The sequence below is a fragment of the Falco rusticolus genome, chromosome 19, assembly GCF_015220075.1.
Source record: "Falco rusticolus isolate bFalRus1 chromosome 19, bFalRus1.pri, whole genome shotgun sequence".
Lineage (NCBI taxonomy): Eukaryota > Metazoa > Chordata > Aves > Falconiformes > Falconidae > Falco > Falco rusticolus.
Window position 1 is genome coordinate 4,800,916 of NC_051205.1, and position 23,417 is coordinate 4,824,332.

Genomic DNA, 23,417 nt, shown 5'->3' on the forward strand with positions numbered 1-23,417 from the left:
CTGGGGTGCTCTGAGGGTGCACGGATCGTGTGTGCATCAGAGCCCTGAGTGTGAAAACCTGCGGCTTTTCCATTTCTTCCTACTTTTCTGCTCTCATATGTGAGAGCTGCTCATGTCAGTGTCCTGCCTGGCTGCTGCCGTACCCCCCCTGGGAATTGCATTGGCTGTTTTGGGGGTCCCGGTACTCCCTGAGGGTCCTGGAGTGCTCTGAGGGCGCACGCATCGTGTGTGCATCCGAGCCCCAAGTGTGAAAACCTGCGGCTTTTCCACTTTTCCACTCTCATCCCCGAGAGCTGCTCCCGCTGGTGTCACTGGTGTCACCGGGCTGCTGTAACCCCCCCGGCGCACGCTGCGGCTCACCACCCTCATGTCCCACGACGGCCGCGCCGATGCGACGCACGGCGGTGACAGATGGATGGGGTCACCTCTCCCAGCGCAGCCCGGCAGGATAACGGGGAGCTGCGGGAGATGACAGCTTGGAGGGGTCGGGGTCACCGCCTGCCCCCACAATGGGAGCTGCTGCGGGTGCCGGCGGCTGCGCTGGCTACTCACGGTGCCTGGCTGTAATTAATTTCGCTTCATTAACTCCCTTCTGGGCCTGGCTAGGTTATCTTGTTCCTATTCAAAGCCCACCCTGTGGCCTTTGCAGCACCAGCTCTGGTGCAGGAGGACCAGAATAGCTTTAAACCGGTTCTGGTTTAAATGCAAAACTCCCGTCTGCCATTTCCAGCGGCACCAAGGGGCAGCAGGGACTTTGGCATTTCAACGTTCCTCACCCACCGACCATTATTTGGTCCCCACGGGGTCCTGAGTGCTTTTTTGGATGCCCAGCGTTGGATCTGGCGCAGTACTTTTGCTCTTTGTAGCTGGAAATTTGTAGGACCCAAGCTGCGTTGCTGTACGGCTTTGCGCTACAGCCGCTAGTAGCTCAGTTCAATTAAAAGCAGGTGAAGTCAGGCTAACGACTCATTTCTGCCGGATCTCAGGTGTCTGTCCCAAACCCCAGAGTGTTGGAGTTGTCAAAGATGAGCAGCTGGGCATGTGTTAATTCTGCTGAGAGCAAGAGGCGGTTCCCCTCCTCCAGCCCGCGGTGTTCACGTGGCGGTGAGGACCCAGCAGCGATGCTGGGGCACCTCGAGGCATCGCCGCATCCCAAGCCATCATTGCACCCTGAGCCATCACCGCGCTAGCGCATTGCTGCACTCTGAGGCATTGCTGTGCCCCAAGCCATTGCTGTACCCCAAGCCATCACTGCGCTAGTGCATCGCCGCACCCCGAGCCATCACCGCACCCCAAGCCATCACTGTGCAAGCACATCGCCACACCCTGAGCCATTGCTGCGCCCCAAGCCATCGCCAAACCATCGCTGCACCCTGAGCCATCACCACACTAGCGCATCGCTGCACCCCGAGCCATTGCTGCACCCCGAGCCATCACCACGCCATCGCCGGCACCCCGAGCCATCGCTGCACCCCGAGCCATTGCTGCACCCCGAGCCATCGCCGGCACCCCGAGCCATCACCACACTAGCGCATTGCTGCACCCCGAGCCATCGCTGCACCCCGAGCCATCACCACGCCATCGCCGGCACCCCGAGCCATCGCTGCACCCCGAGCCATCACCACACTAGCGCATCGCTGCACCCCGAGCCATCGCTGCAGCCCGAGCCATCACCACGCCATCGCCAGCACCCCGAGCCATCACTGCACCCCGAGCCATCACCACGCCATCGCCGGCACCCCGAGCCATCGCTGCACCCCGAGCCATCACCACGCCATCGCCGGCACCCCGAGCCATCGCTGCACCCCGAGCCATCACCACGCCATCGCCGGCACCCCGAGCCATCGCTGCACCCCGAGCCATCACCACGCCATCGCCGGCACCCCGAGCCATCGCTACACCCCGAGCCATCACAACATCGCCAGCATCCCGAGGCATCGCTGCACCCCAAGCCATTGCCACACCATTGCTGGCACCCTGAACCATCGCTGCACCCCGAGCCATTGCCGTGCCATTGCCGTGCCCTGAGGTATCACCGTACCCCGAGCCATCACCACACTAGCACATCCCTGCACCAAGGACCACCTTAATCCAACCACTCAGCACCACTCCCGATGTTGCCGGCCTTCACGAGCGTGTTTAAGGGCAGTGCTGGACCCTGGACCAAACCTTTACCCTCCCCCCTCCTCCCCATGTTGTTCTTGGCTCCGGTGATGCCTTCAGGAAGGTCCTGGGACGGCGCCGTCCCCACCTGCCTCCTCGGGGAGCGTTTCCAGCAGCTCAGCAAGAGAGACAGGCTCGGCGTTGGTGAGTTATATCATTCTTTATATCACCGTTAAGAGTAGCAGGTATTGATGTACAATGCATCTGTCATCTTATTGTGCTTCCTATGAAAATGTGTGTACATAGTACAGATACCAGAGAGAATTCAACACTTTATACACTTGAAGGCATTCAGAGATCAGTAACAGGGGGAAAAAAAAAATAAAAATGGCACAAGAACAAGGCCTAAATGCTACTGGATGGGTATCTACACTGATATGATGCATATAGAGATAGATATATATATATGTACACATATATATATAGTCATATATATTATATATAAGAAATATAAAATGCAGATGGCATAATAGAAAAAAACCAAAAAAGCATGTGTGTATGCTTCACCAGGTGAGCGTCAAGGTCAAATCCCAGCCCCATCTTTAAAAGCTTCAATGGGAAAGAGAAAGAAAGGAAATAAATAAATGAAACGCAATGAAACGTTAGGAAAAATCCATAAGAAAATTTATGGATGTGGCCGACCCGTCATCTTTGGGCGATCGCTGGATACAAAGGACTGACCCCCAGTTCCTAATTTTGGTCAGGAAGCAAATAATAATAATTAATAATAATAATAATAATAATGACAATACTAAAAAACCAAACTGCGGTTTAGAAATAATAATTACGAAACCGACTTATTGCAAAGCTCTTAAAGATAAGTAGCACTTCAGCCCCGGGAGGGCTCTGGCTTGATGGGGGGAGGGGAGGGGGGGGGCTGGGGGCTGGGGCCACGGCCCACCGGCGCGAGGTGATGGGTCGGGGGGCAGAGGCTCGGCTGGTGCCGGACCCCGGCGGGCAGGGCAGGACGCGGCGTGCCGGGGAGAGGCAGCGATGGGGGAGAGCAGTGGTCCCAGGGCAGCAAGCCAGCAGATGCCCCAAAGATGCGCAGGGCTCGCAGTGCCCGGGGGGCAGCTGCTGTGTGTGGGGTGGGGGTGGGGGGTCAGCAGGGGGGAGCCTACGGTCGCGGGGACCAGAGGACCCTGTGCCACGGGGTGTCCCTCGGCTTGGGGACCCTTTTGGTGTTGGGGGTCCTGTGCCCACCTGGCCAAGCTGGCTGGAGCTGGGATGAGGGCCAGGGGGGCTCCTTCTGCCTGTCCCCCCTGAGGATGGCTGTTTTTTGGGGGAGGGGGCGCAGGGGGTAGCGCCAGGCTCCCTGGGGACAAGGAGGGACAGGGCTGGCACTGGCCAGGCTGCAGGGAGCCCAGGGGAGGTGGGCAGGGAGGCCACGCTGCCGCCTGACCCACCGTGGCCGAGGGAGGGTCCTGGGTGCCGAGGTGGCCCCCCCGGCCGAGCACCCCCCGGTGGCACCCCCGTCCCGGGGACAGGGTGCCGAGGAAGACGTTCCGGAGCGGTGGAGGCATCCCGTCTTCATCACCCAGGCAGGGATGGGCTGCGGACCACCGCGGTGCCGGGGGACAAGCGAGGCTCTCCCAGGGGTGCTGAGCCCACCGCCGGCTTCACTGCAGGGTCCTCAGCCACCGCCCCGGCCACGCAAGGGGGTCCCAGCCAGCAGCAGCCAAGGCGTTGGAGCGGGATGGGCATGGAGGCGACGGACGGACAGACGGACAGGGCTGTGGATGGAGACCCTGCGGCCCGACGGCCGCTTCTTCTTGGCTTCTGGGTTTGTCGTTAAAAAGGCCGAGGGGGGGGTGGGGGGGGATGGGGCAGCCCCCTGCCCCAGCCCGCTGTGCGTGTGTCATCCCCGCGCCGCCGCCGCGGTGGCCGGGCTGGATGGAGCCTCCTCGAGTCTCTGAACGAGCGGGGCAGGCGCTGAGCAGCTGCCGCAAGGGCTGCGCGCCGGGTTGGGTCCCATCCTGACCCGACCGCCTGCCCCGAAATGCGAGGCCATGGGCTCTGGGCCGTGTCCCACCGCGGTGAGGAGCGAGGTCCCCTGGCTGTGTCTCTCCGCTGGCGCTCGCGGGGACAAGGGCAGCTCTCCGGGGGGCTTTGGTAGCTCAGGTTGTACATCCAGACGTCGGTTAGCAGGTGAAGTCCTCAAAGGTGCCCCGGGCCGGGTGGTGAGGTAGGATGTTGGCTGCGTACGTCATGCCGGCCGGGTGGCCCCGTATGCTTTCGCAGGGATTCTGCGGGGCAGAGGATGGACGGGATGCTGGGGTCGCTGGAGTCACCCAGACCCCCCCCCAAATCGGAGTCCTGCCTCCACACAGCATCTCCGCCTGGTGTCTCTGCTCCTTCCCCCAGCACCCCCCAAACTGGGACACCCCCCCCAGCCCCACAGACCCGGCACTCACGTGGCGTTTCACGTCGTCCATGCTCAGCGCGACGCCCTTGTCCGTGTTGTTCCGCTTGTGGTTCTTGTGGCACTTGCCCCGCCGGCACAGCCGGTGCTTAATCACCTGCGAGAGCCAGATTTCGGTCCCGGGGGGGTCCCGGGGGGGTCCCCCCTGTGTCTCACAGGCATTTTGGTGCTGCAGGAGAACCTGGGTCCCCCCCAGTGTCCCACAGGCGTTTCAGTGGATAACTGGGGTCCCCCCTGGGTCCCCCCAGTGTTTCGGTGGATAACCTGGGTCCCCCTCCATGTCCCCCTGGTTTTTCAGCGGGTAACCTGGGTCCCCCCCCCGTGTCCCACAGGCATTTCAGTGGATAACTTGGGTCCCCCCTGGGTCCCCCTGGTGTCCCAGTGGATAACCTGGGTCCCCCCCATGTCCCACAGGCATTTTGGTGGATAACCTGCGTCCCCCCAGTGTTTTGGTGGATAACCTGGGTCCCACCCCATGTCCCCCTGGTCTTTCAGTGGGTAACCTGGGTCCCCCCCGGTGTCCTACAGGCGTTTTGGTGGATAACCTGGGCCCCCCCGGTGTCTTGGTGGATAACCTGGGTGTCCCTCCTGTGTCTCATGGGAATTTTGGTGGATAACCTGGGTCCCCCTGTGTCTCGGTGGGTAGCCTGGGTCCCCTGGCAGCCCTGGGACAGCAGCGATGCTCAGGGACCAGCGGGGACACTCACCTCATAGGCGTAGTCAAACAGCTCCAGCACCGTGAGGATACTGGCCCCGATGAACAGCCCCATCTGCCCCCCGATGTCACCTGCAGAGAGAGGGCAAAGCCACCAGGGTGGCACCGGTGGCAGGGGGAGCAGGGAAAGGGCAGAACCGCTGTCACTGGTGCCCGGCCACGGCCGTGGGGTGCCCCACGCTCTCGGCACGTCCTTGTGCCTCAGGACCGGCGCGACGGCGCAGGGGGCTGACGCGAGCCCAGCTCGTCCGAGGATGCTCCCGGCACACTCACCCAGCAAACCGGCTACCTCGTACGCCTTCTTCTGCTCGATCGTCTCGTAGTTCAGGGCTTCGAAGAAGATATCCAGCACCAGGATGTTCTCCCTGCGCGGGATGTTAAGCGGTGTCAGGCTGAGGTTCGGGATGCAGGGAGAAGGAGCCGCCGCATCCCGGCGCCGCAGCACGTACCCGATGTACTGCTCCGACTTGTTGTACTTTTTGGCCAGGTACTTGGCGGAGGCTTTGCTGGGGATCTTCACCATGGAGAGCTCTTTGCCGTAGCGGGTCACGTTGCAGGGCATCTCGCAGACGCAGTACTCGTTGTCCTTTTCCACCAGGAAATCTGAGCGAGGAGAGAAGGAGATGATGGAGAAATCCAGCACCCACAGCTGGGTCCCGCGGGGCTGGGCAGCCTCACCTAAGGCTGGATCTGCGCACTCCTTGTACTGCTCCGGGGTGCAGTAAGGGGCATCACCTGGAGGAGGGAGAAAAAGCAAATTTTTTTCCCGGTGGGACGACGCCAGTGGGCTGATGCCGGTGGGCGCTGGAGCCGCCGTGCGCAGGGCTCACCTGGCATGTGCACCATGCGGCAGTTGCAGTTCTCCACCAGGTAGCGGGTCTCGCAGTCGATGCGGCAGGCGGTGATGCTGTAAGTGTCGTAGAACTCCGAGTCGCCCGCCACGGCCTTGCAGTCACCCCAGGGAGGCGGCAGGTAGATGAGCTGGGAGGGGGCAGGAGCCAGGAGTGAGGAGAGAAGCCCACCGACCCCCAGCATGCTGGATGCATGGCGGGGGGGAGGGGGAAACCCTTGCTGCAGCGGTCCCCATGGCCGGGTCCCCCTCTCCCCGTGACGTGGGGACAGGAGGAGGCTCAGCATCCCACGGCCGCTCCAGCCCGCAGCACAGGGGTGGGGGGAGCACCCCAGACCCCCTCCCCAGTCCCTACCCGCTGCTCCTGGCAGGACACGAAGGTCTGGAAGCCGGGAGCCACCCCGAAGCCCAGCTGGTCGATCAGCGGGGGCTCATCCTGGCTGTGGATCTGCACCTTGATCCCAGCTTCGAACGAGGTTTCGTCTGCGGTGGAGAGAAGTGGGGGTGAGCGCGGTGCTGAGCCCCGGTGCTGCGCCCAGCCCTGCTGCAAGAGGCACCAAAACTTCTCCTGTCTCCCACCCTTCCCCTGGGCAAATCCACTCGTCTGTGTGTCCGTCCATCCATCCATCTGGTTGCTACAGCATCCCCTGACCCTCCTGCTCCAGCACCCGGGAGCGCGGCAGGAGATGCGTTCGACTCTATTTATACAGGAGCGATGGCTGCTCCTCTAAACCGATGGGGAGTTGCCATGGCGAAGAGCAAAGACGAGGAGGAAAAAGGAAAGAAAAGGACCCGAAGTGATGAGAAATGGAAGGAGGGATGAGGAGGCAACCTGAGGGACGTGGAGCCGTGGGGTGAGGGAGCCGGGAAGGGGCCAGGAAGCATCCTGGGAGCTGCTGGTGACCCAGTGGACCCGCTGGTAGAGCTGCTGGGGTGGGGGGGTTACCTGTTTCCCCCCACACGGGGAGGTACTCGTCCTGCTGGATGTCCAGCATGATCTCCAGGCCGTTGCCGGTGCCCCCCTTCATGGTGATGAGCCGGGGCTTCCCGTCCTGCCCCGCGTTGAAGGTGTAGCACTTCCCGTAGCGGGTGAAGACCTGCGGGAGGGGACACGGGGCTGAGCCTGGGGACCCTCTGCCGGCACCACCGAACGGAGCCGGGGGGCATCACCACCCTGAGACGAGCTGGCCCCAGCCTGGGGGTACGATCCAGGACCCAGGCTCCTGCCCTATGGGGGGGTCTCCCCCGTGGAACCGCTGGGTTTGCCCTGGAGGAGGAGGAGGAGATGTTCCCCACCGAGGCGCAGGGCACGGATTTGGGGGAGACACTTGGCAGATTTACAGCACCTTGCCCCCCCCTGGCAGCCCCAGCTCCCCAAGACGGCGGCGCTCAGCCCTACACCCGCACCAGCACCTCCTCCATCCCTGCTGGGGCTGGATGGGACCCTGAACCCCCACCCCCACCCTGTCTCCCACCGTTCCAGCCGACGCCGGCGTGTCCCCACGGTGCTGAGCTGCTGCCGGCCGGGGCGAGGGGCGCGTGAGGCCGGTGGGCTGCGGCTCGCCTGGTGCCCCCCAAGCGGCGGTGATGCTGGGACGGAGATGCTGGGCACCTCATCGGGCAGCACAGCGGGTCTCCGTGGCCGGTGCCATCCCCGTCACCAGCGAGACACCCCGGTGCCCGCCGTGCCGGATCCAACACCACGCCGGCCGGAGCTGCTGGCTGTGCCTGGCCACCTTGGGGGCTACTCACCACCGCGAAGTCACCGGGACCGCACTGCTGGCCCCGGTAGCTGCAGCTCAGCAGCATGTCCTCCAGCTGGTGGCAAGTGCGGTTAAAAAACCCGTACAAATTGAGGGGCTCGTCCTCATCCCAGGGGTCGGGCTGAGCCGGGGAGAAGCCCAGCTCCATCCCGGGCTCGTAGTCAACCAGGGGGGCCAGGTAGAGCAGGTCCTGGTGGCTGAGCTGCGAGACCCGCACGCGGTTGATGTTGCAGAAGGTGACGGCGGGGAAGGTCATCTCAGGGCTGTCCTCCTCGCTGAGCAGCGTGACGTGGTGGTACTCCAGGTAGTAGACGATGCGGTCGGCCACCTGGTAGAGGAAGACGGAGAGGGAGAGGAGGAAGGCCAGCGCCCAGAGCGCCTGCCGGGCGCCCAGGCTGCCCTCCACAAAGATGTGGCTCAGCCCGTGCAGCGTGCAGCTGCTGGCGAAGGCCACCAAGTCCGTGGCTGCCCCGGCGTCCTCTTCCTCCTCTTCCTCCTCCTCCTGCCCGTACAGGAACTCGTCTGCTCCGTCCTCTCCTTTGCCGGGGGCTGCGGCGTCGCTCGGTCCTTCCTCGCGGGAGAAGGAGATGGTGCAGAATATCTGGAGAGGCATGGTCCGGCGGGGGGTCCCAGCTGTGGCGGGGGGGTGCTGGCCCACAACCTGGGGGTCTTCAGTGGTGGTTCGGTTCCTCGGGGGGTGGGGGAGAGGAGGGAAGGAGGAAGGGGCAAGTTCAGAGGAGAGGCACGGAGAAAAGGAGCGAGAGGCGAGCGGGAGCGAGGGAGAGGAAGGGAGGGATGCTCGGAGGGGACGGAGAGGGGGGTATATGAGGAGCAGGGAGGAGAGGAGGAGCGAGGGGCGGTTCTGCGGGCTCCCCGGGTCCCCTGGGACCCGCTGGCTGCAGCTGGCAGGATGGAGCAGCGACGTCGCAGGCTCCAGAAGCACCGACGACGCCGATGCCTTGAAGCTCCCGGTGCTGCCCTGGGGGGCCTGAGGGGCTGCCAGGTCCGGCCAACACGGGTGTGCACGGGTGTGTGCGTGGGCTGCCGGCGTGTCACCGACCCACGCCGCCTCCTCCGTCCCCGCTGCGGGGCCCTGGCAGCCTGAGCGGCTGCTCCAGCCAGGCGCTCCCCGCCGGCTGCCAGGCTGTTTCTGGTGCCACCATATGCCGGCTTCTGCGGGCTCTTCCACAGGGCGGCTGGAGCCAGAGGTTTTTTTCCAAAATTCCTGCAACACCGACCTGCTGCAGCACCGGCCCAGGCTGTGCCGGCCAGGAGGAAGGATGCTACGGTGTCCCCAGGCTGTCGCGGCACTCATCCTGCCCTGGTGGCACCTGCAGGCCCATCTCCCAGTGCCGCGGGGCACGGGGACATCTGGCAAAGGCAATGTCCTGCCCGGTGTGAGGTCCATCCTCCTCGACACCGGGGCTGGTTTGGGCAGGATTTGGCTGCTGCCACGGTTCAGGTGATAGCTCCTTGCGCAGAACCCAGCCGGGACGCAGTGGGTCACCTCCAGATCCCCGTGGGGGACAGGGATGGCACCCAGGCTTCTTGTTGCTGAGCTGGGTGGGGGTCCCGGGGAGGTGGTGCAGGGTGGGGGGATGGAGCCAGCACCCGGGCTGGCTGCTGGGAGCAAAGATGCCGCTTCCCTGCAGCCCTGCAGCCCCCACCTGCGGTTGGCTTTTCTCCTGCTCTCAGCGCTTGGTAAAAGCACCGATGCAACCGCAGAGCACTCTCCGGCCTCATCCTGGCACCACTGCCGCCGGCGCTGGCCCGCGGGGAGGGGAAGCATCTAAATACAGCAGAGCTCCAATGCACCGGGGGTTTTGGCCCATGCCAGGGTGCTGAGCGCGCCCCAACTCACCGGTTTGGGTGCTGTGCCTCTTCCCCCCACCTCCCTGAGCCCATCCCGGCTCGCAGCCAAGGGCACCAGCAAACCAGGGGAACAATTGCACCGGGAAACTCGTACAAATCCGGTACCGGTGCAAAGTCACCCACTTTGCTGATGCTGGTGCAACGGGCAGGGCGTGCGCCGGGGGTCTCTGCCAGCGCAGGCTTAGCCGAGACGATGAGCAGTGGTGATGTGACATCGGGTTGTCCCTCCAGGGGCCATCCTGGGGGTCCCCAAGCTCAATATTCCCACCAGGACCCTCGGGTGAGAGGAACGTAGCAGATGCCACAAAGCTGGGGATGCTGGCAGCAGCGGGGAGGCAGGGCGGGTGACCTTGGGGACGAGCGCCGGAGCCAGGGGATGAAATTTCATCGCACCGATAGCAAAGGTTACAGCCTTGGGGAGCAACCCAGAGACTCCGAGCTGGAAATTCATCCTGGGAAATGGGACCGGAGGGGTGGTTGGGTGGCTGGGAGCCACCCTGCCGTGGGGACCAGGTCCCATCCTGCCCCTTTGTCTGGGATGGAGGAGAGCTGAGCTGCACAGGGGGCAGGGGTGGGCATCAGGGGGCTTCAGTGGGGAAGGGGTTGGGCTGGCTCAGCCCTGTGGGTACAAACTGGGTGCAAACTGGGATGATGACACACAGACCAGTGCTGGAGGATGCTCTTGGCACGGAGCGAGCAGGTACGAGCCGGCTGAGCTCGGGGTGGGTTTTCTGGTGTTCCCCAGCTCCGGGATGGGGAGTTTCTGTGGGAGGGCTGCAGGAGGGAGGCGAGAAGGTGGGAAAGGGAAGAGGAGCCTGGAGAGGGGGGGGGTTTAGCCCCGGGGGGGTGCTGATGGGTGAGGGGTGCTGCCGGGGGGGGGCCTGGTGGTGCAAGCGAGGGGTGGGGAGGTTCAGTGTGGCTTCTGGGGAGCGATTGCAGCAGGGCGAGGGGGAGGCTGGAATGAAAACACTCCATCATGGGCTGGGGCCCTTCACCGGCCTCGCTCGGCTTCATCGGCTGCAGGGGCTGGTGGGGGGGGCAGCTCTGGTGACCAGCCCCCATCCCAGAACCAGCGCTCGAGCCAGGGTGAAGGTGACCAGGGACGGTGACACCTGCGCAGGGGAGCACGTCCCCATTCCGCACCCAGTGACAAAGTGTGGCCGTGTCCCCGCGGTGCAGGGAAGGCGGGGGGGGGGGGGGTCGTCCCGGTTTGTGCGAATTTTGGAGGTGCTGGAGGAGTCCTTGGGCTCGTTCCAGCTCCTCCCTCGCCAGGAGTTATTTTTACCCTCTCTCAGGTAAAGCTTTGGCGGGGGAGAGGGACGGGGGATGCTATAATTAACCGTGACATCAGCCCCCGTGGCGGCGCGTGCTGGGATGATGCCACCACACCCCGACCCACCGCTGGGGACCGGGGATGCTCGATGCCCTTCGCCCCGCCGCAGAGAGCGATGCGGGATGTGGGATGCGGGATGCGGGATGTGGGATGCAGGATGCGGGATGCAGGATGTGGGATGCGGGATGTGGGATGCAGGATGTGGGATGCAGGATGCGGGATGTGGGATGCAGGATGCGGGATGCGGGATGTGGGATGCGGGATGCAGGATGCGGGATGCGGGATGTGGGATGCGGGATGCGGGATGTGGGATGCGGGATGCAGGATGCAGGATGCGGGATGCGGGATGCGGGATGTGGGATGCGGGATGTGGGATGCGGGATGCAGGATGCGGGATGTGGGATGCGGGATGCGGGATGCGGGATGCGGGATGTGGGATGCAGGATGCAGGATGCAGTATGCGGGATGCGGGATGCGGGATGTGGGATGCAGGATGCAGGATGCAGGATGCAGTATGCGGGATGCGGGATGCGGGATGCTCCGCTGTAGCCTTTGGCTGCTGTCCCAGGGCACTTGGGCCCTGCTCAATGCTTTGCAGCTCATCACAGGCCTGGGAAAGGAGGTTCCCTGGGAGCGGGGGAGCACGGAGGCGGTGGGGGGTGGGGTGGGTGGGGGGGGTGGGGGGTGGGGAAGGAGCGGGAGGGGGATTGACGGCAGCAACAGCACATTTCACAGCCTGTCACGCTTTCATGGCAGAGGAGATCAAAGCCGGGATGGAGTTATTCATAGAGATAAACCAATCCCCGAGGAGGCGAGGAGAAAACAACATTGCAAGCTCCGTTATCCCAGGCCCGCCAGCGGCAGCCCGGCTCCGGGGGGGCTGTCAGAGAAAGCCCCCTGGGAGCTGGACCCCTTTGCTTTGCTGTTGGGGCTCTGCCCATCCCTGGCAAGGACCAGCTGAGCCGGGGCCGAGCTGCCAGCATCACCCCGGGGGTGCCCAGAGGATGGAGCCGATGGGTGGGAAGGGATGAGATGGGGGGGCAACCCCACGGCAGCGGGATTTGGGGCTGGATATTTGACGAGGAGGTGGGCGCCGCGCAGCCGGGTGTATCGCGCGCCAGGAAGGGGTGGGAATCAGGTTTGGCCCCACGAATGTGCTTTGAAGCTCCCAGAGCTGCCGAGATGCCGGTGGTGGCACCTGCAGCATCTCCATCGCCGCGCTGGGCAGGGCGAGCTGCTTGGGGGTGCTCAGGGGTGGCAGATCCCCTCCCCGAGCCCGGCGAGAGGCAGAGCCGGGGCAGCCAAGCGAGCTGGGATCGCCTGGGCAGCCGGGATCTCTGCCGGGACTAATCCTGCCGCCCCTTATCAGATGCTGCCACCTTGCCTCCGCTCGCTCCGCCAGCCAAGCTGGGTGCAGCTGGTGTTATCCGGCCCTTTATCCCCCAGATTAGACGCTTCACAGTGGATTAGCATGTCACATTCTAATGCAGAAAAATTGATGATTAAAAAGGACTTTTCCCTCTGTATTATTCCCCACCTCCGCCTCCTCTCCACCCCATCCCCGCGGGCACAGGCAGCCCAGCCCCAGCCGGGGGGACTGGTGATGCTGGGCGATGCTGGGCGATGCTGGGTGATGCTGGGTGATGCAGGAGCTGCATCCCTGGCTCCTGTTGGGGGATGGGAAACTAAAGGTCCCTTGTTTTTTGGACCGGGGGGGGGTGCTGGCACGCTCCATCCTGGCTGCTGGTGGTGGTGGGCTCAGGGTGGGCTTCAGGACCCCGGCTGTCCCGCCCCGCGTTATCGGCTGCAGCCCCAGCATCCGCAGCGCCAGGACTTTAATAAAAAGCACATTATGGTGAGTAATGCGCTAAGTGGACTTCATTATGGACCCGGGGCCTCCCCGGCTCCCGTTGTTCCGTATGATTTCCTATCAGATGAGCCTTATCTCCTCTCCAAACGCTTCCATTTAAACTCCATTAATCTTTCAAAGCTTCCCCGGGCCAGTGCTGCCGAGCGCTTCCCAGCCGGGCGCCACTGCTGCCGCCCCTGGGTGCAGAGACCACCTACAGCCCCACCGGCTCGGGGTCTCCGGGGGGGGTTCAGTGGGGACACCCCCCCCCCCCCCGCAGCGCCACAGGCAGCCCAGCGTGTCCCTTCACCGTGATGGCTCCCACAGCCGCCGTATCCTTCTCGCCGGGATCTGTCGACGCTCCGATAATGGAAACGGTTTGGAACGCCGAGAGCTTTCCGGGTGCTTTATCCATCAGTGATGTCCCCGCTGTCCCCTAGTGCCACGGACGGGTCACTGGGATGGTGGCGGCTCCTGCCCTGCCCGGGTGAGGAGGATGCTGCCGAGGTGCCGGTAATTCCTGGGCAGCTGGGATTATTCTGTGCGGATGCTGATCCCAACGCTTTTCCGCGGTTCCCACCCATCACCCCTAAGCAGGTTGCAATTTTTTCCGACATCCTTCACAATTGCTCAGGCCGTCCGTGCCGGCAGATCCAAGCTGATGGTTTTAACTGGGAGGGGGCTGGGAAGTTGTGTTCCTATCTGCTTTTCTTGCTCCGGCTCCTGTACACATCACGGTTTTCAAATCTAATCTAATCCAAGCAGGGTTGTTACGCAGCTCCGGCGTGTGGCTGCTCTGGATGGATCCTCCTGGTGCTTTAGTGAGGATCAAGGACCAGGGGGGGCTTAAAACCCCCCTGATAAACCAGAGGATGAGTGGGAAGCACCCTACCCCAGAACCATCCTGCATCTCATCTCGGTCCTTACGGGAAAAGCCGGGATGCAGATGCACCAAACCTTCCGCACAGCCGAAAAAAAATAATATAAAAAGTCCCCCAAAATAAATAAAAGGTTATAATATCCAAGTGTCGGGGTCTGTATAAATAAATAAGAGCCTGAGATGGTGAGGAGCTTCTTGAGTCATGGTTATTGCAGAAAAACGGGGATGCCTGCTGCTTGGAGAGCCCCAGCTCCAGCCAAACTCTGCAGGTGATAAAACAAAGGCGTCTATAAAAAGCCAGATAAATTAAAAGTGAGGCAAAAGGCCACAAGACAGTTAATTTCCTGGATCTCCCTGGGGAGATCTCTGCCTCCTGCGGTGCTCCCTTCATCCCTGCGCTCTGCTGTGGCTTTTCCCCCTAGGAAAATGGCACAGGGTGGTTTTTCTGGGCAGATTCTTCGAAATAGCCGCGGTCGGCAAAGGCGCTGGGTGCCTTTGGGTCTGGGATGAAGACCAAAGGGAGGATAAGGGGGAAGAATCTGGAAGGATCCCGTGTGCCAGCGGTGGCCCCGGGCTGCGATCTCAGCCTGTGGCTCCTCGGGGGGCCGGTAGCCACGGGGCACACGTGCCCAGGGCAGCCCGTCCGCAGCTCTGCTGGCGCTCGACAGCCTCCTCGTCTCTTCCAGCAGCCACAGATGCCATTAAAGCTTATTAATAATCATTAATAATTCATTTGTTAATGACTTTCTATGTGCAAAGGCATGGCAAGAGGAGCAGGAATAGCCCCGAGCCGCTCCCAGCTCTTGGCACGACACCTCGGGGGGCGTCGGGGGCATGCAAAGCGCTCCCGGACGTGCAAAAAGTGCTTTGGGTGCACGTGGCACCTCCGAGGGTGCAACGGGGTGTCTGGGGGTGCAAAGTGTCCGGGGGGTGCGTGACACACACCCCCCCCCCAGTGCACACAGTGTGGGGTGCGCTGCTGTGCACCACGGCTCTGGGCACGCTGCCGGGGCTGGATGTTGCCCCCGGGCAGGGACCAAAATGACCCCCGGCTGGGCCCGATCCTGATCCCGCATGTCCTTCTCTCTCCTTCCCTAATGGTGGCGGAGATGTCGTTCAGGGCTTAGTGGTTTGAGGCGCTAAATAATTTACCCACTCCTTTGTGGAGCGGCTAACGAAGCGGCGGCGAGGCACAGGCACACGCCGGCCTCCCAGTGCGCCGTGCTCGGTGCCGGTGGCCTCAACCTGCTTCTTCCCGGCCCAATTCTGCGCCAAGCCCAGGGCAGGTCCTGCGGCACCGCTGCGGGATGGGTGTGAAATGCAACCGGCTTCACACGAGCGTCGCTGTCTCCACGTCGGGGTGAGCACAGCCAAGGGACCCCCCATCCTCCCGCCTGCATCCTGCCGGGCGCCACGCTGGGGAAAACTGGGATGGAGCTGGGGAAGGAAAACAGCCGAGGAGCAACACTTGCCGGCGTCTCTGCTCTGTGCCCGAGGGCTAAACTGCTCACGGCTGCGTTCTGGATGATTTGCTTCCAGCAAAATATCATGATACTTGAAAGTCTCAGAGCTGCCGAGGAGCTGATGGAGTCGGGGCGCTCCGGTTGCGCTGCGCTTCCCAGGAGAGCCAAGTCCCCGCGGCTGCTCCTCTGCTCCATCACCTCCTGCACCATGTCCATGGGTTTGCTTCGTGCCTCTGGAAAACGATGCGACCTCTGGGGTCAAATGATGCTGCTGTCCCACGGATGCAGGGGGTGAGCCCTGCCAGGAGGTTGCAGATGATGCAGGTGGGGATGGTGCGGCCAGGGAAAAACCTCCGGGATGCTGCAGGTGAGTGGCTGCTCAGAAATAACAGATCCAGGCGAGCGGTTTCAAATGCTTATAAGTTATTGAGGAGCCCCTGCGCCGCTTTAAAAAGTGATTTACATGAATCACTTGCATGTCTTACAGAATTTGTAAAGGCACCGGCTCCATCGGGGCTCAGCGCGCAGCCGGGGACCGGTCCCAAGCCAGGAGGACGGGGCTGTGGCCACCATCCCCCCCCCCCCACGCGTGGTCGCCAAGTTGTTTTTCCAGAGCCAGATGGGCCCGTGCGGCTTGTTTATGAACTGTCAAAAGCTCCAGGAAATCTCTGGGTATCAGTAATTCCCGCGCCCGCTCTCTCCAGCTGCGTTGGAGATGCTTTTCACTCCGGCTCTATGATTATCCACTAACGCTGCGCCGCAGGGGAGCTCTGCTCACCGCAGGGCTGCTGGGCTGGTGGCTGCCGCGGTGCTGCGTGGGGCCGTGGGGTGCTGGGGGCTGGACCCCTGAGACCCCCGCTGGGTGCTGGAGTTGGGTTCTGTGGGGCTGAGGGTGTGGGGAGAGCAGGGAGCCCAGCAGCATCCCCCGGCTGAGCACCCTGAGAGCGGCAGCCCGAGCGCGCCCCATCGCACCTCACCCCCCCGAGGACCCGTGGGTGCTGGAGGACCCCCAGCACCCGGAGCAGGGAAGGTCGGAATGACCCCAGGGATGGTTTTTCAAGGGGGGAAAAAGCTGGGGTGGTCCTGGGGTGGCAGGAGCTGACCCCCAACACGTGCTGGCCAGAGCGAGGTGGGCTGTGAGCTGAGAAGGGAGCTGGGGGGGGTGCAGAGGGGCTTTGGGGGTGCAGAGGGGCTTTGGGGGTGCAGAGGGGCACGCATGGGGGTTTAGCAGGGTACGGGGGGTGCAGTGGGGTGCAGAGGGGCAAAGCAGGATCTGGTGGTGCCCAGTGGTGTAGTGGGGCTCACAGGGGCGGTGGGGGGGCTCAGCAGGGTGCAGTGGGGTGCCGTGGGGAACACCGGGATGCTGCTGTCTCCTTTCTCCATCGGAGCGTCTCCTGCTTTGCTCCGGAGATGGGAGAAAGGAGGAGAGGAGGAGCGTGATCGGGGTTTGCTGGGTTTGCTCCAGACTTTTCGTGCTCCCTGCCTTCCTCTTCCTCCGCGCGCTCGCGATTTCCAGGGCAGAGGATGCAGAATCCGATGCAAAAGGCAGCGGCATGATCTCCACGTCAAACTCAATTCTCCCTCGTGCCAGCTCAGCCCCGGAGCCTCATGGAAATGGTCCAGAGGTCTTAATCCTCCGCAGTTTATCGAGGATGTCCCGTGCGCTCTGCCCCAGGGCTCCCAGCTCCCATGCCAGGGCTCAGCCACCGTGCCCCGGAGCAGGATGGTGACCAGGAGCCGGGGACGTGACTCTCCCCTGGCCCAGGCTCGTGATGTGTCAGAAGGAAAAGCTGCCCACGGCCGTTGCACCGTGCCGGGGGCGGCTGCTGGCATCGCCCCTGGCTGCACCCACCCCCCAAAAAGGGGCTTCATGAGCCCGGGGCACCATCCTGAGGTGTAACGCTGGTTTCACACGGGGCAACCCCAGTTCCCATCGCATGGGCCATACTGGGGTGCGGAGAGGAACCTGATCCTCTGGGTATCTCCTGTTTCCCTGGAGTGGGAAGGAAATTAATGGGGTTTAGAGCCCCGAGACAGGGATTCTGGGCTGTTCCCTTGCTGGGTGAGGAGCAGATCCATGGGGATGAGCCGGGCTCCAGGGGTCCTTTGCCGACGCAGGGAGGGAGAGGAAAGGCAAGCTGGGAGCCAGCGGGTCCCGCGTTCCCGCAGAGGAGCAAGGGCTCCAACTTATAAATAATGAAGTAGCGAGCGTGAAACATCGATCTCTGCTGCTAATGAGCACGTCAGGGAGCACAGCCCCGAAACAGAGGCGACAGCCAGGGCGATCCCCCCTTCCCCGCAAAGGGGAACCGGGGGGCTGTCCCCTGCCTGCCCCACGCATGACCCCAGGCTCAGGGCACTGGCACGACGATGGGGCCATCGAGGCAGGATTTGCCCTTCAGCCTGCTGTTTGTCCCTTCAGCCTTCCAGGGATTTTGCTGGGATTTTGGGGCTGAGGAGAGGAGACAGCCGCACCTCCCTGTGCGGCATCTTCCCCATCCTGGACCGCTGTGGGGTGGCAGAGACCTCTGTGGTGCTGGGGTGGCTGTGAAGAGCTGGGGCAGGGCCAGAGTGGGCCAGTTCTTATCCCCTGGGTCTTCTTAGAGGGGTCAATCCCCCCCTATGGGACAAGCCCAAGCCTGCTCAGCTCCATCTCCATCCCTGGAGCATCCCTGCATCCTGCACACAACTGCCGCTGGGGAGCACCCAGCCCCCGCGGTGCCACTGGCCAGGGTGGGTGGGGATGGAGGGGGATGGACAACGCCAGGGACCCCCGATCCAGCCTGGTGACGAGGCAGGATGAAAGAGGAGGTGGGAAAAGCCCGTACGATCCCAGGATGGGCTTCCCCACAGCATCCCGTACCAGCCCTGCCTGCCAGGAGCTCCTGTCCTGGCTCCAGGGTGATGCTTTGCGGGGGCGGGGGGGGATCCTGAGACCCACAGCCCCCCTGGGGTCCTCCTGGGTGGGTGCACCACAGGGGGCACACAGGCAGTGCTCCCGGGGGGCAGGGGGGGGCTGGGCTGTTGTGGCTGCCCTCAGCGATGCTCTCCCACCACCCAGCAGTGGGAGGGGGGGGACGCGGGCAGGGGGCAGCTCTGGCGCCTTATTGTCACCCCGGCTATTTGGGTCACGGCAGCCCCTCATCTGCATTCGCCGCGGCCCCCCAAGCCCTCCCTTCTGCTGGGGACAGATAACGCGGCAGCGTCCGCGGCTCTTGCCGTCGCCTCCTGTGCCGGCCAGCATCAGCATGCAGCCAGCATCGCCCGGCGGCCACTTGTCCCTCAGCTGTCCCCACCGGCCCCCCAGCTCCCCCCACCTGCCACGGCACAGAAGCTAAATGGCTGCAAAGGGGACAGGGGCAGGGGGACACACACCAACATGCAGCTCCCCCCAGCCTGTGAGGTCTGGGCAGCCCCCAAATCCCCCCTGGCAAGGTCCGTCTCCGGACACAGCATCCCCTCTGGATCATCCAGAGGGAAAAAAGCGGGTACCAAAGCACCCACCAGGAGCATCCCGCCAGCCTGGGGGTTCAAGGGGCTTCCCGAAATGCAGAGGTGACAGCCCCTGCATGGGGCAGTGGGACCCCCGTCGGGGCAGCACGGGCTGGGGGGATGATGCATCACTGCGTGATGGTCCCCAGCACCCACTGCCCTCACCCAGCACCACCAGGCACAGAGCAGCCCCCTCCCCAGCCTGGGTGGCCGCAGTCTGAGCCGGGAGGAGGGAGCAGAGAGGCGGCAAGAATGAACCTGGCAAACCAAGCCCTGGAAAAGCTTCTGTGGGCGCCGGGACCCCTGTGCCGGGATGGGGGGAAGTGGGATGGGGCGGCTGCCAGGACCCTGGCGCGGGCACCAGCACCCCCAGCCCCACCACGCACCCACCCACCCGTGCAGGGCTGCGAGGGGCACCCAGCCAGCACCAGCCGTGCAGCGCGGAGCCAGCTTTTTCCAATCCAATCCATTAAATCATCCCAACCTGCTCGCAAGGAATAATCCAGGCAGGAATAACAAACCAGCTGCAAGTCGATTTTTGCCTTTTGCCGGTTGGAAGGGATGCAGAAAGCCAAGATCCCGACAGAGGAAGGTGGAAAAACTGGGAGGAGGGTCCCTGGGGGGAGGGCTTCAGCACGGAAAATGCAGAGCCTGGTGACAAAACCATCCAGCAGCTGGGGACCCAGCCCCACTGGAAAGGATCCAGCCCCCTCCGGGCTGCAACTTGCCTCCATTTAACAAACAAAACACCCGACTTGACACCAGAGAATCGCTCCGTACAAAGAGCCCGTCGATGGAATTATGGCAGAGGATCAAAATCCCCCCCATCGTGCTGGGAGCCGGGTACCAGCTCCACGGGAGCCCGGCCGGTGCCGTGATGGGCTCAGCACCTTCATCCCTGGGATGTCCCCATAGGCTGGGGACAAGGATGGTGTCCCCAAGCAGTGCGGAGCTGCACGCTCTGCACCGGAGCCAGCTCGGGAACAGCCACCCCGGCTGCCGAATTTATTAGGCAGCCCCGGAATAGCCGGCACTGTTTCATTCCCAGCTGGATGGGGGAGAGGCAGCCGCAGCGGGATAAAGGCTTTATTGTGCGCTGGATCCGTGCACCAGCGCGAGACGCAACCTCTGTGGCGGGGCACAACTCCGTGCCGTGCCGCCAGGACCTGCTTTTCCCAAAGGATTACGGGGCTCCCTCGGGTCCTGCTTTTCCCAAAGGATTACGGGGGCTCCCTCGGGTCCCTGCCAGCCATCGCTGCGGCATTCCCAGCATTTCCACGGGTGCCTCCTGCCCGCGGTTTCCAGCACAGGTTTCCATCCCGGTGTGCACAACCCCGCTTTGCAGAGCCCCAGCGATGCCAGGGGGCTGGGCCCACGCCGGAGCATCCCGTGCGGATGCAGCCAGCGGCACGCGCTCCCGGTGAACATCCACAGCTCCAACCCCCCACGGCATCCCCTGGCATCCCCTTAACGAAGATGCTGCCGGTCCTTTTGGAGGCAGAAGTGGCTACAGGCGGCCAAACGCCCTCGTGGTGTGGGGGAAACGCGGCACTCACCACTTTGAAGTCTTCGGGGGTGCATTTCTCCCCGCGGAAGAAGCAGGACAGCAGCATCTCCCGGATATCGTGGCCAGCCCGGTCATAAAATTCCAGCATATTGAAAGGTTTGGGTTTGAAATTTCGAAAGTTCGCCTTATCCTGCAGGATTTCCAGCTGCTTCTCATCGGCGGTCTGGGTATCTGGGATCTCGTATCTTAGGGGAAAGAGCAGGCAGGAGCTCAGGCTGGACCACAACGGTGGCTCCCACTGGGAAAAGCCACTTGGGCTTCCCAGGGGCTACTCCTGCCCCGACCCCAGCACGGGCTCAGCAGAGTCCCGGGCACGTCGCACGTGGTGTTTTCAGAGCATTCAACGGCACAAAGTGGCCCAGGGGCACAGGAGAGGTGGCCAGAGGATGGGCGAGGAGGAGAAGCCGGGCAGTGGCCACATACCTCACCAGCTTGCCCCACAGCTGGGCTCGTCGCTGGCCCTGCTTGAGGCCAGCCCAGCCGCCTGTCACCTTTGGTGGCATCACGGCCGCAGGCAGTGGCATGGCTGGGGGGTGGGCTGAGCGTGCTGGGGCTCAGCCCCTGCTCTGGTGGATGCAAGCCCCTCCCTGGGGCACAGGTGGGAGCAGCGGTGAAGACCCTCACCAAACAGCGGGGGCAGGGAGCGCACCTTGCTGCCGGCACCGAGCTCACCACAGGGGCTTGGCAGCACCCAGGAGCCGCTACAGCCAGGGGGGTGGGCTGGGGAGGGTGGGCGAGGGGCTCCCCTGTGGACCCCACCCCCGCACAGTCCCACAGCTCGAGGAACGGCACCAACCTCCACTCGTGGTGCATGGGTGATGCTCAGCAGCTTCAGCTGCTGGCACCCCTGGCCTCACCGCATGCGTCGGGCACGCGGGACACGGCACTGGAGCCATGGGTGCTGGATCCACCCCGTGGGCAACCCAGGGTGGCCCTGGCCCTGCTGCGTGTGCCACACGCTAGAGATGGGAGTTATAGGTGCCACATCCACCCCAGGCAGCACAGCGTGGCAGCCACGCACCCCGGAGCCGCAGCAGGACCTGACGGCTCTCGGTGTTGCCGCACAGCGGCCGCGTCCAGCTGGGGAGCTGAACTAACTCGGTATCCGCTTCTTCACGGAGACTAAGGAGATGCCGCCCACGCCAGTCACGGAGCGCAACCCGCCACAGGGCACGGGGCTGGCATGGTGGCACGTCGGGGCACCCGGAGGTGCCACCTGGGACCCCCTGGAAGCGCCAGCACCCACCTGTTATTGAGCAGGGCGAGGAGCTCGCCGGCGTGGTACAGGTCGTTCTTGGTCACCCGGCTGAAACGAAACTCGTTGAGGTTGCAGAAGGTGACGGCGGGGAAGGTGAGCTTGGTGGCCGCCACCTCGTCCAGTTTGGTGACGTGGGGGTAGAGGAAGTAGTACTGGATGCGGTTGGTGCAGACGAGGGCGAGCAGCGCCAGCGAGCCCAGGAAGCACAGCGCCCAGACCACGCGCTTCAGCGACAGCCGCTCGTACGAGAAGATGTGCGAGAGCCCGTGGAGGGTGGAGCTGCTGGCGAAGGCCTGGATGCTCACCGGCTGCCCGCTGTCCACCTCCTCCTCGTCCACTTTCAGGTCCATCATGGTCCGGGCCGGCACCGCGGGGTGGCCACTCTGCCAAGAAGGGAGCCCATGGGTGCTCAGCGCCACGCTGGCCTCGTGGGTGCTGCCGCTGCCTGACCCACCGCGTCGCCGCGCAGGGATGCGGGGGATGCAGCCCTCGCGTGGGGCAGAGGCTGTGCTGCGCTCTGCTCTTTCCCCCAAGCCCAGAGATAAATATACACACACACACACACACACACACACACATATATATATATATTTATTTATTTGGCTGCAGCCTCTTGCGATTCCTCCTCTCTCCCCTCCCCAACCCACAGCAGGACTGGGGTGCTGCACCCCCCCCAGCACCCTGCCACATCCTCCCCTCCCCTCCCACCCGTCCCCCCCCTCTCCCCGTCCCCCCTCTCCCTCCCCCAAATGGCCCCGGCGCATCGACAAACAGATGAAGGAATTGTAGGATGCAAACCTGGAATCAGGGCCGGCGGCCACAGCCGGAGCTGGGCTCCTTCTGCTCCGCGCCGGCGGCTGCTGCTGCGACGTGGGTGCCGGGGTTGGGACGAGCCTCCCTCCACCTCCTGCCGCTGGGTGGGAAGATGGGAGTGGGAGACACGCAGAGGGTGCGAGAGGCACCAGCGATGGGCGAACCGGAAAGAAAAAAGGGGATGGGGGGGGGGGGGTGGTGGTGGTGGTGGTGGGAATAAAAATAGCCTCGGTGGTACCTTGGTGCAAGCGTGGGAGCGGGGATGCGCCGGGGCCTCGCTCAGCACCCTGCCGGGGGACCGGAGGCGACCATCGCCGGCGAGGAGGCAGCTGCCGGGTGCGAGGAGAAAGGAGGAGGAGAAGGCAGGCGAGCAGGAGGCTGCTTCCCTGCCAAACACATGGATACCTCCCCCCGTGGCTATCTGGGAGCTGGTGGTTTCTTCAGATGCATAATCCGCATGAAGTCATTGTCTGTGTGCTGGTGGGGCTGGAGGCCGCCGAGGGGTGCCGCAGGCCGGTGGGCAGCAGGAGAAGGAGGAGGAGGAGGAGAAGAAGAAGGAGGAGGAGGAGGAGGAGGAGGAGGAGGAGGAGGAGGAGCGGGGCGCTCCAGCGCTTGCAGGCTGCTGGCAGGGGCTGTTGGTGCTGCTGCCGTGTGCATGTGGGTAATGTGTGTGTGCGTGTGCGTGCGTGTGCTGCTCCCATCCCCCAGCGCTGCTCCGGCTCCTCGCTCTGCTGGAGCCCCCACGCCCCCCCCCATACAGCCCTGACCCGGCTCTCCCCTGCCACAGCCCCCACCGCCCTCGCAGGCGTCACCCATGGGTGGCCCCAGTGCCGGGGTGGCACGCTTGGCTCGGTCCTTCTCCGGAGAACCGAGGGCAGGTGTCTTCCAGCCCTTCGTGGCCACCTGCTCGGGGTGCTGCGGTGCCTCCAGCACCTGCCCTGGGCTGGCCGGGGTCAGCCCCACGCTTTGCTGCCTGC

At 63.6% G+C, this 23,417-nt stretch overlaps 2 protein-coding genes across 3 annotated transcripts; one reads left to right on the forward strand and one right to left on the reverse strand.

Moving 5' to 3' along the window:
- Positions 1-2,337: 2,337 nt before the first annotated feature.
- On the reverse strand, positions 2,338-23,037 carry ASIC1 (acid sensing ion channel subunit 1). Of its 2 annotated transcripts, XM_037411687.1 has the most exons (13): positions 22,679-23,037; positions 22,426-22,540; positions 21,616-22,010; positions 20,359-20,554; positions 7,097-7,247; positions 6,506-6,633; positions 6,131-6,281; positions 5,979-6,035; positions 5,750-5,903; positions 5,574-5,665; positions 5,293-5,372; positions 4,578-4,682; positions 2,338-4,409 (listed from the first exon to the last, which is right to left on the reverse strand). In XM_037411687.1, the coding sequence occupies exons 3-13, from the start codon at positions 21,978-21,980 to the stop codon at positions 4,305-4,307; spliced, it is 1,584 nt and encodes a 527-aa protein (XP_037267584.1). In that variant the 5' UTR covers positions 21,981-22,010; positions 22,426-22,540; positions 22,679-23,037; the 3' UTR covers positions 2,338-4,304. The 2 variants fall into 2 exon arrangements, with proteins under 2 accessions (XP_037267584.1, XP_037267582.1); XM_037411685.1 differs by lacking the exons at positions 20,359-20,554; positions 21,616-22,010; positions 22,426-22,540; positions 22,679-23,037 and adding an exon at positions 7,903-10,644.
- Positions 11,814-14,795, forward strand: LOC119159166. The gene is made up of 2 exons (XM_037411763.1): positions 11,814-12,973; positions 13,109-14,795. The coding sequence occupies exons 1-2, from the start codon at positions 12,146-12,148 to the stop codon at positions 13,280-13,282; spliced, it is 1,002 nt and encodes a 333-aa protein (XP_037267660.1). The 5' UTR covers positions 11,814-12,145; the 3' UTR covers positions 13,283-14,795.
- Positions 23,038-23,417: the final 380 nt, after the last annotated feature.

Excerpts from the sequence above, each read along its gene's own strand:
- ASIC1 (XM_037411685.1), bottom strand. The coding sequence starts at position 9,702 with ATGCTTCCCCTCCCCGCGGGCCAGCGCCGGCGGCAGTGGTGCCAGGAT. Across the intron at positions 5,373-5,573 it reads CGAGGTAGCCGGTTTGCTGG|GTGACATCGGGGGGCAGATG; the intron begins GTGAGTGTGCCG and ends CTCTCTCTGCAG. Across the intron at positions 4,410-4,577 it reads TGGACGACGTGAAACGCCAC|AATCCCTGCGAAAGCATACG; the intron begins GTGAGTGCCGGG and ends TCTGCCCCGCAG.
- LOC119159166 (XM_037411763.1), top strand. The coding sequence starts at position 12,146 with ATGAGATGGGGGGGCAACCCCACGGCAGCGGGATTTGGGGCTGGATAT. Across the intron at positions 12,974-13,108 it reads TTAATAAAAAGCACATTATG|CTTCCCCGGGCCAGTGCTGC; the intron begins GTGAGTAATGCG and ends AATCTTTCAAAG.